This window comes from Oryza sativa, chromosome 11, assembly GCF_034140825.1.
Source record: "Oryza sativa Japonica Group chromosome 11, ASM3414082v1".
Lineage (NCBI taxonomy): Eukaryota > Viridiplantae > Streptophyta > Magnoliopsida > Poales > Poaceae > Oryza > Oryza sativa.
The window spans coordinates 24,146,352-24,157,465 of NC_089045.1; the positions used below are offsets into that span (position 1 = coordinate 24,146,352).

The 11,114-nt window shown below is 45.1% G+C and overlaps 2 protein-coding genes across 2 annotated transcripts; one reads left to right on the forward strand and one right to left on the reverse strand.

Moving 5' to 3' along the window:
- Positions 1 to 337: 337 nt before the first annotated feature.
- On the reverse strand, positions 338 to 1,829 carry LOC4350801 (protein trichome birefringence-like 20). The gene is made up of 3 exons (XM_015760826.3): positions 1,347 to 1,829; positions 686 to 1,216; positions 338 to 604 (listed from the first exon to the last, which is right to left on the reverse strand). Exons 1-3 carry the CDS (start codon positions 1,827 to 1,829, stop codon positions 338 to 340), a joined length of 1,281 nt encoding a protein of 426 aa, XP_015616312.1.
- A 4,066-nt stretch (positions 1,830 to 5,895) lies between these two features.
- On the forward strand, positions 5,896 to 9,226 carry LOC4350802 (ADP-ribosylation factor-like protein 5). Its single transcript, NM_001425680.1, has 2 exons — positions 5,896 to 6,306; positions 8,591 to 9,226. Exons 1-2 carry the CDS (start codon positions 6,115 to 6,117, stop codon positions 8,951 to 8,953), a joined length of 555 nt encoding a protein of 184 aa, NP_001412609.1. The 5' UTR covers positions 5,896 to 6,114; the 3' UTR covers positions 8,954 to 9,226.
- The last annotated feature ends 1,888 nt before the right edge of the window (positions 9,227 to 11,114 follow it).

The following is an 11,114-nucleotide window of genomic DNA, read 5'->3' on the forward strand; positions in this document are numbered from 1 at the left end:
TGAGTTCAACCACTGCTTTTGAATCGGCTAGATTATTCCTAATTCTTCCAGATTTGTCACAAAATATCAATATAGTATCCAAATCGATTACGAAGTTTGTTCTGAAATTTTTGGCAATATTGGGCCTCAGGTCGATTTAGGCCCATACAGACGGAATCACAATTACCCTTTGCGAATGCAGCAAACAGGACCAAAATGTTTGAGTTCAGCTTGTGCAAACGTGCTAGAAATTCACATGGATCATGGACGACGATTTTTAAATTCTAGACTGAATTCAGGAATGAATGTTTTTTTCTCTGTTTTTTTGGCTGCTACATTCGTTTGATCAATAACCTAACTAGCTTTGCGATGTGAGCAACATGTGTGAGAGCATGTCGTTCCAGGCGTCGACGGCGCCGGGGACGCACCAGTGCACGCAGTCGTTGGAGATGGTGAAGTACTCCTTCATCCATCCCTTGCGCCGCGTCCACCCCCTGTACCTGCTCGGGTGCGCGTCCGCCCGCACTATCATCGCCTCCGTCGTGTCCATCAGCATCATCCTCACCGCGCCGCCGCTGCCACCGCTCGCGGTCACCGCCCTCTTCGCCGCCTCGAACTCCTCCACCTACGAAGCTCAGAACGCACGTTCCTAGAAAGAACAAGATAATTGATCACTAGATCAATGGAGGAAATTCAAAAAATTGACCTGCAGCGTGTGGAAGTCGAGCTCGACGCCCTGCAGCGTCTTCTCGCCGCGCCGGTACGGCCGCGTTCGGACGCAGTTGCCGTCCTTGTTCCACTCCCCGCCCTCGTACTGCGACGGCGACACGGTCCGCAGCACGGCGGTCACGCCGCCGCCGCCGCCCACCACGGCGCGGAGCGCGGCGCGGGTGGCCATGCGGAGCGCGTACCGCAGCGTGAGGTCGGTGACGTTGGGGAGGAGGCAGTGGTGGCAGCCCACGAGCCGGCCGGCCTCGTACAGCATCGACGGCCGGTAGAACCAGCTCGACGCCGACACGACGGCGTAGTCGAACGCCGGGACGTGCGACGCCCACACTGCGTCGGGCTCGTCGAGGTAGAGGTTCCATAGGCCCGTGTGCGCCGGCCTGTCGGTGTCGATGAGCTCGTTCCGGACCAGGAACGGCGCCCAGAAGCTGAGGACGGTGAAGTTGTAGCCGCCGCCGTAGTGGTACACCGTGTGCTCGCTGCTCGGCCAGCTCGTCGTCGGCTCGGCGACCTGCAGGCCGGCCAACAAAACGTCACACCCTTGTTGCTGCTGGCCCATTTCTGACCGTCCGATCAAGCGATCGACGGGTCAGATCGAAGCTAGTACTGTAGCAAATCCGGCACGTTTTTCACTTTTTTACCCTGGTCAGTAGACAGATGAGGGAGTTCATGTGGTTCCTGGCAAGGGAATCCCCAATGAAGGCCAAGGTCTTACCCCTCATGGAGGAGAGGAAGCGCGCCGGGTCGAGACGGGGGAGATCACAACTGTCGGGATGCCACCGCCACTGCACGAAGCCAAGGTCCGGCTTTCCGTACTTCATACAGTCATAGTGCTCGTGGATGACCGAGCAGGTGTCGTTGGTGTAGTAAGGTGCATCAGGATCCGGAACCCACTCTCCCCTAAATATGTTGCAGGCCTCGTCGGCGGCCTTCTGCCCACCGTGGGAGGAGGAGAAGGAAGAGTAAGACAGTGTTCGCGACTTAGTTGTCGGGAAGGGGAAGTATGTATTAGAGACGGTGAGGATGACGACGAGTAGGAGGAGAGAGACGGCGGGGATCAAGCACCTGGGGTTGTAGTACTGCTTCTTGACACGAAAATTGCAGAGATTATTAAGAGGCGTCATTGGCACTGGGAGGAAACCAAGAATCTATATCTATCGATTTCTAAGAATTGTGTGTGAAACACCTGCAATAGTAGAGTTCATTCAGGTGTATATATTTGTGCGTTGCAGTTAGTTCTCAGCTCCTTGCACTGCACATACAATTGCTCATTAGGTCATGAATATCCAGAGTATTTGGAAGGTGACTGGGAAGCGAATTGTGCATCATATCCTACTTTCATCCACTTGCCATGAAACCCAAATGTTATTATCGGCGTGCTCCGTAGCTATCCAGTTCGGTTAGGGGGAGGCCATTTGCAAGTAGGTGAAGGAAGCTCCGCGAAGTTCGCCGGCGCAACCAAACCACATCACATGCATAAGTTGGTGGTGATGCATGCCAGGTGCGCAACTCCTCGCCGCTGCAGCTCTCCAACACCCCCCCACCCGCCCCCAGGGCATTCGTCGCCTGCACCTCCCTAGAGAGAGATGGGGAAAGAGGGGATAGGTGGAGACTGGGAAGAGAGATGGGAATAGAGGAGAGAAGAAGAAAACCCTGACATGTGAGCCCGATTAACACATGGACTCAACTACATGTGAGTCTCGCATGTTTTTTTCCTAACTAGGATACAACATCAACAAAAACACCTATCCATACTGGTATCGGACCTAAGTCGAACGGTTTTGAAAAAGATGAAAGGTGAAGATTCGTATTGCGGTTTAGGGATGTGATTAAACTAGACGTAAAGATTAGGGACGATTAGTGGACTTATTCCATTTTAGTTTAGTGACGGCGGCTCACTCACCATGTCTCTACTTCCACAACCCAAGCCCAAAGGAGGCCCAGGCCAAATCCCCCTCGGTCGGCCATGACAGGAAGCTTCGCATGAATATCCACACCCAATTCCCTTCTCCCTTTCCTCCTCCTCTTCTTCCTCCTTCACCCCCATTGCCGATCCGATCCCCCAAACTCGCAGTCCACTTCCTCCCGCGGAGATCCATCCACCACCAGCCACCAGCCGCCGTGGCGCAAGATTCAGATTCGGTGTTTTCTTGGTTGTTTGAGGAGGAGAGACAGAGAGGAGGATGGGGGAGATGGGGGCGTGGATGTAAGGAGTACAAGATCGTCGTCATGGGGCTCGACAACGCCGGCAAGACCACCACGCTCTACAAGCTCCACCTCGGGGAGGCCGTCACCACCGCCCCACCATCGGCAGCAATGTCGAGGAGGTCATCTTCAAGAACATCCGATTCGAGGTCTCATCTCCTCCCATCCCCTCTCTTTGCTTTCTTCTTCTCTCTTGGCAAGCTCAGGCCCCACCTGATCTATCTAAGGACAGGTTATCTAAGTACAGGGTAGTGTTGATGCGAAAAACACATACTGGCCTGGAAGATCTCCTTAACTCCTGTGCAGGTCCAAAATCTCACCTTTAGGTTCATAAGCGTGCCAGTTGATTTGATCCCGCAATCAACAAGAATAAAGACAAGAAAAATTGCGGTTAAATCCATAAACGATAGCCGATCGGCTAGTTGCCGATGACATATCATTTATCTTTGAGCCGATGTCATGTTGGAATCGATCGGCAATGATTAATAAATAAAATAAAACTAAATCTACTCGATCGGCTATAGATATTAACAACATACAGTTTTTACTTCGATGTATACTTAATCTAAGTGATTGGGATAGATCGGTCGTCATGCCGAGACAGTATGAATCACTTAAGTCGAAATATACGTTAAAGCAAAGATTGTATGGATATTTATAGCATAGTCGATCAGATAGATCTAGCATGTATCGGCTAGTACTCCGATACCACTCTATACTAAGATATCGAAACAAGCAAGATATATCAAATAAGAACTTAATATAACTTTAAAGCAATAAGATCTTAATATAAAGGGCAGATTTAGCATAACAATTAAGCATATGATATTAGAATAGCTAAATCAGGTAAGATCGGCTGAAACTCCGATACTATCTCTATAAATGATCATAAAACAAGCTAGATATCACAATTATAGATAGAACTTAATAGATCGAACTCAACCGATGCAACATTAAGCATATAAAATAACTGTAAGATCTAAACAAGATGATGAAAATCTCTGAGAGATGGTAGATATACGATATAATCTAGATCAATAACGAGATTTAACTCTATCGGCTACTTTCTAACAGTAAAAACCAGCCGATGACAAGTTATATAACGAAACTAACAAAGATTATATAGTATATATGATAACTCGAGGAATTACATAAACAAGATTAGAGTGTCATAAAGATGGAAGCGCTAATCCCGAGAACGCAAGCCGCCATGACAAGTTTACCTGTTGAAGATCGAATTGATGCAGCTCAATCCGAAAGCAAGAACTCGTCGAAATAGAATAAAAGGGTGGCGATGCGCCGAAATTGTTATTGAACGTGTGTTGTTTGATTACATGGTTCGAGTCATATTTATACCCGAGATACAAAATATGTCCTTGCCGGACACGACTCTTATCTCTAACAAACTCTAAGATACCATAAGTCTTTGCGGCAGACTTTTGCCCAAACATATCTCAAAGGAAATTACATAAGATATCCTAATTAATAGATATAATTGCCTATGTAAGAGCTTTATCTCCATCATGGCAATCCATGTGAAGCACGTCGATTGATTCTAGAAACAGCCTTGAAGCCACTACCGTCGGAATCGGCTGCTTCATCTCTATCGGCTGTATCGGTTGTCTTCTATCCAATCCATCTCAGCCGACGCACACTCCAGCCGATGCCTTCGCAGCCGATTCATACTCTGTTCTTCGAATCCATCTCTTTGCCGAATCCGCTTCGACTCCAATGCCGAACCTGGTTCATATCTTACCAAATTTGGTCGTTAACAGGTAGCTGTCGTCGATCTGCGGCTTTGCTGCTCGGTGGTTGCGGTTGCGGTTGCGGCACAATCCCAAAATTCGATATTTAGGTCTCGTTCTTTTTCTCCAACAAAATTAATCCATTTTTCAAGTTTGTAATAACTAGAAAAAAAGCCCGTGCGTTGCAACGGGTGAATGATTTTTTTTTTACAAAATCATAAGCTGTAATTAGGAGTCCGATCATCTCAAGTTAGCATGTGAGTTTGTTTAAAGAGATTTCTTATAAAACTCTTTCTGTATTTTTAAAACCGAACGAACTTAAAAACCGAATCAAATACGGATATGTATTTTCAAAAGTGAATGGGCTTAAAAACCGACTCAAACACGTAGATCCTCCTCACAGAGCGAGCAGGACGGTGGCGGCATTCGGGGAGTACAAGATCTACTACCACCCCGGCCATGGTGGCCTGCCACCGCCACCTCATGCGGCTAGTCGGCGCGAGCTCTTCTGGCTTGTCCTCAACGACCCCGACGTCAGCATGGTCTTCGGCGAGGTCGGATTCCGCAGAGAGGACATCAAGCTCGCTATCCTCCGTCCTTTCCATGCCGCTCCTCAGCCACCTCCCCATGCACAGCTGCCCCCGTTTCTTTTCCTCTGCAGCTTTGCCGCTGCGGACAACACGGGCATCCCTTATCCCGCCGAGAACCTCACCGCCACGAGGAAGGAGAATTGCCGCCGCATCGCTAATATCCTCTCCCGCACCCACAACCCATGCTTGTTGTCAGTTGTCACGGGCGATGCGAGAGAAATAGAAGGGAGGAAGAAGAGAAGGGGATCACAAATGGGCCTCACCTTTTTTAATACTTTTTTACTGTTGTCACTTACATGTAGGACCCTGTTCTGTTTTCAACTCCTTTGATGATTAGGTGCCACGTTAGCACACTTAGACCAAGTCAACTCGCCGCGTCAACAAAAACCACTTCCCAAACCACCCAAGGAGTCAATTTGCACTAGTTTTTGAAATTTGGGGATGTATTATACCCGGTTTTGTGGTCGAGGGATGCGATTAAACCAAGGGCAAGAGCTGAGGGATGCAAAATAGACTTATTTCTTTTAGTGGCGGCTCACTCACCATGTCTACTTCCACAGCCCAAGCCCATGGAAGGCCCAGCCCAACTCCCTCTCGCCGCCTTCACCCTCGGCCAGCTATGAGAGGAAAGCTTCGCACACGACACGAGCACGAATATCCACACCCAATTCCCTTCTCACCTTTCCTCCTCCAAATCCGACCTCCTCTTGTTCTTCCTCCTCCACCCCCATCGCCGATCCGATCCCCCAAACTCGCAGTCCACTTCCTCCCGCGGAGATCCATCCACCACCAGCCGCCAGCCGCCGCGGCGCGAGATTCAGATTCGTCGTTCTCTTGGTTGTTTGAGGAGGAGGAGGAGGAGGGACAAGATGGGGGCGTGGATGTCGCGGGTGTGGTTCTTGATGTTCCCGGCGAAGGAGTACAAGATCGTCGTCGTGGGGCTCGACAACGCCGGCAAGACCACCACGCTCTACAAGCTCCACCTCGGGGAGGCCGTCACCGCCGCACCCACCATCGGCAGCAACGTCGAGGAGGTCGTCTTCAAGAACATCCGATTCGAGGTCTCACCTCTCCTCCCCTCCCCTCTCTTTGCTTTCTTCTCCTCTCTTGCCAAGTTCAGGCCCCCGCCTGATCTAACTAATGACAGGGTAGCTGTCGCCGATCTGCTGCTTTGCTGCTCGGTGGTGGTGGTGGTTGCGGCACAATCATGTAGTAGTAGTTGTAGTCGGTAATCATGGTCAAAACGTAGTTTTTGTTGGTAAGAAAGAATTAGGCTCAAGAAGAGGTAGAGAGAGGAAGGAAGAAGAAAAAGATTCTTTGTTGATGTAATCTGTAGTTTTTTTTTTTTTTTTGAGAGACGCTGGGTGCCTCAGATCAAGATATGTTTCAACGTTTGTTTCTCAATTCCCACCTTTCGATTTCCTGAGGAGATTCGGTGAGGTAAAGAGTAGATGAGAGTTCTTCTATTGTAGTGTCTATCCGATAATTTTGGTTTCTCCATCTAATCTAGTAGTAGTCCATCAACACAAACTGTAACAATACCCTGTAAAAAAATGTGTTCATCACTTCATCTTTACTTTTAGATCTAATCATGTTGAGTGTTATCACTTATCAATGAGCAAAAATTCATCATTTTACCTTTAATATAGAATATAGAAATCGGCTCAACATTGTCTCTGCACTAGCCCAACTGCCCAAGCAGCAGCACGCCAGCATGTCTTTCTGGAATTGGGCATTGCTCAGCCAATAAACCTAGGCCAATAACCCTGTTTTTTTTCGATAATGGGGCCACTAACCCTTTTGGACCAATAGGAAAATTAGGCTTGTCATATATGCTTTGAGATATGAACATCATGGTCAAAACATGATTATTTTTTTATGATAAGAAGAATTAAGCTCAAGAGGTAGAGGGAAAGGAAGAAAAATGATTGAGTCTTAATAATCCGTAGTTTCTTTTGATATACTTGATTAGCCTGGCCCCAAGATAGCTTTTGTCGCTCAATCCACCTCTGAATTTGTTCAGGACAGCGAGTGAGGTACATAGCAGATGAGAATTGTGTGTTGTTGTAAGGCATATCCGGTAGCCGCGGTTTGCTTCATCTAGTCTAGTGGTATTCCATCAAGATAAACTGTAATTCCTTTTTGCTGTTTCATCATTGCTCTTTTTCCGGTATTGTTAAGGACTGGATTCACCCTGTAAAAACCATGTTCATCTCTAGTTTTAGACTTAAATCATTTTGGGTGTTTATGAATGAGCAAATGTTCATCCTTTTACCTCATAGGATATAGAGATTGGCTCAACATAGTACTCTACACTACCCAAGTAGCAGCATGTCATTTCTTAAGGACAACAGGCCAATTACCCTGTTGGACCAATAAAAGAATTGGGCTTTTCATATACACTCTGAGAAATGTAACATGTATACTAGGAGTGAAGCCATTGTGGATTCCAAACTTACACTGGGACAAACCATCTTTCCTGTCCTATAAGAAAGAGCTAAGCACTATCAAGGTCCATCTAAGGCAAAGTAACAAACAATTAAACAAAAATCGATATGCGTCATTGTCAATAAAATGTTGCCTGGTACTTTCTTGTAATAATTGTTGTAAGGAATGGCATGCTGCATTCACATTTTTTTTCTGGGTTCAGTCTTTGTTGTCGCCTTTATTCCTGGCTCCAGGTAGGTGTAATCAGATAGATCAAAGATATACCTTTCTTTAAAGAAAAGAAGAGAACTCTGTATGCAATTAATCGATGGTGTAGTTTAGTAACCAGTTGAGTGAACCAACACAGGAAGCTATCGAAATGTATCCCTTTGCTTTAAGAGTTTGCATGCTATTGTTGATACCTTTCGGCTTTGTAAGTTTGCATGTATATTCTTGTTCTTCCATAGTCTAGTTTCCATCACAGATTCACCGTACATGTTGCTGTATTTGTACAGCAAAATCACATAATAACATTTTTATTTGCCTGCAGTCCTGCACAGTATACTGATACAAGCGCTACGATGTTTGCATTTCCATGTTTTCTTGATAAGGCTTATAATACCTCACATGCTACTGTAGGCTTTCTCAAAAGGAAAGGTAGCTGCTTAGTGTTTTCAGACTTTCAGTTAGTCACCCAAATACCCAATACTTGTCAGAAATCACAGAGACATGAAATTCACTTCTTTCCTGGAACAATCTTCTGTGGCTTGCTTGAATCCTGATTCCATATATCTAATATCATGTTACTTATCGACAAATATTTTTTTCATGCCACATAATTTATTTACCATATTGTCAATCTTCTGGGACATTTTTTCCATGCCAGTGTTATTGATACTGAAATTCTTATTGAACCAGGTGTGGGATTTAGGAGGACAAGAGAGTCTACGGACTTCGTGGGCAACATACTACAGAGGAACCCATGCTGTCATCGTTGTAATTGACAGCACAGACCGTGCTCGGATCAACATTATCAAGGATGAGCTCTTCCGGCTGCTTCAGCATGGGGACCTCGAGGGCGCAGTAGTCCTCGTGTTCGCAAACAAGCAGGATCTCAAGGACGCCATGTCGCCAGCTGAGATCACCGACGCTCTCTCCCTCCACAGCATAAAGAACCACGATTGGCACATACAGGCCTCATGCGCGATCACCGGTGAGGGCCTCTACGACGGGCTCGGCTGGATAGCTCAGAAAGTCGCCGGCAAGGCCACAACAAGCTGACCCATAGCGCCTGTATTTCCATGGATTTGTTGGAGCTGGCAGGTTGTGTTTGTTATTGCTGCTGCTGCTGCTACCACTTCAGTGTTTATTTATGTCTCACATGTCTGAAAAAAACCATGTCTGTATTCCCTACCAATCTGAAATATAAAAGATCAAATTTGTGCGCAATCAACTACAAGTTGCTCCATTTTTTTTCTCATATTCTCTGATGATATACACACATCATTTTCCTGTGCGCAATTCTTGAAATTCAGAGTTTTGATATTTCTGCATATACTCCTTGAAAGTTTTCTTATGCGCAATTCTTGAAATTCAGAGTTTTGATATTTCTGCATACTCCTCAAAAGCTTTTTATAAAGTGAACTGCATTTCTTTTAGTGCGGCGACATGTCACCTCCAGGTGGTACTGTGGTGTACTAACTTGTTCTTCTGTCCTGGCCACTTTGGATTTGCAGGATGCAGAATTGCAAAATGCTGGCCGAGCAAGCAAGCAATGCTGAGCCTACCTTCGCTCACTGGCCGGGAGCGTTGCTGCACGGAAGAGGATCCTTACTTATTTCTCTCCAACTCTTATTTACTTTCCTCTGACTTTAAGTTACTTACATGTGGGCTTGTTGGATAGAGGATTAGAGAACTCATATTTACTTTCCTCTAACTTTGAGTTACTGACATGTGGGCTCGTTGGATAGAGGATTAGAGGGTCCATATTTTAGTGACTCGCGTCAAAGGGGGAGTATTTCAATCCGTTGCTGCACGCATTGTTTTCGTTTGCAGTACAAACGAAATGCAGCTGCCGACGGTTGCCTCTGATAAGATGCCACTATCAGAATTGATGATGGCAATAGCATATTTGTGTAATGCTCCCAGATTGTCCCAACTTTTTCGCAAACTATTCTATTGTTTTTTCTTTTCCTATTACCCGAAAGACGCGCATACAACACTTGCTTGAAAAGATGGAGGTTAATGGTAAATCTCTTATTTGGCTAAATATCTAATAAAAACTCATATTTATGCGTAAGATTGTAGGCACTAAAATTTAAACCAGAGTGGAACCATACATTGCTTTTCCAAACTTTTTTTTTGAAGACATTGAACTTTTCCAAACTGTTTTGTTTTCGGCTAATTGTGTTGAGATTTTCTTCTTTTGGATTGGAAGACACGTCTAAGAGAATTTTAGAGTCTAGCGGCGACGGCTTACAAGAAAGAAAAAAAAAGCTCCTCGAAGCATCCACATAATCTAATCTGTCGGTTACTGCAGATCGGACGGTCAAAAACGGCCTAACGAGACACTGTGCACTGCAGATGATCTGTTTCCCTCTTACCAGGTGCTATACAGAAATTACTGTTTGATGATAGCTTCGTTTGCACCTATGTCCAAATGATAGTATTTCACATTATTTAAAACAATTGAAGTGTTTATATTGAAATACTCCATCCATCGGTTCACAATTGTAGTAAGACAATTGACAAGAATGACTCTATTAAGACTAAGAACATTGGTAATGTGAAGTCGATACCATATTGAAGAAAAAAAATGCCGATGCCATGCCATGGCATGAGAGCTTTTTTTTTTTTTTTCACAGACATTTTCATAGAAAATGTGGTGGCAAAATTCAAATAACGCGGGGAGAGTGAAACTATTTGTGGAACAAAGTTTAATTAGGGTTAACTTTTCAGAGGGGAAAAAATGTAACTCATTAATAATTTTGCCACTATAATTTTACTGTTCGCTCATTTCAGTCGCTAAAAATTAGTGCTAGTCCAAATTAAATCCCAATAGATAGATAGTGCAATTTGATTTATTATAATAAAACTAAACTATATGGCATTATATCCAGATGGTTCAGACCAAGTTGGTACTGTTCAACTTAATGAAACTAGGAATAAACTATGATACTATAACTTCGAGATAGTTCAGACAGACTTGGAGCGAATTAACTAAGAATATACTTGAGACTTGAGAGTGAACAAAGCTTTGTCTTACTAGTGAGATTATAGTTAGTTACGCGATTATCTTGGACGACACTGATTAATACTTCATTCCAAGTTGACACAAGATTGGATAAAAAAAACTCACTCCATGTAGAGAATGTTAATTAAAATATCTAACCAAGCTGCCTGGATCTTTTCGCCAGCTGACCAATTAAAAGAAGGAAGCATC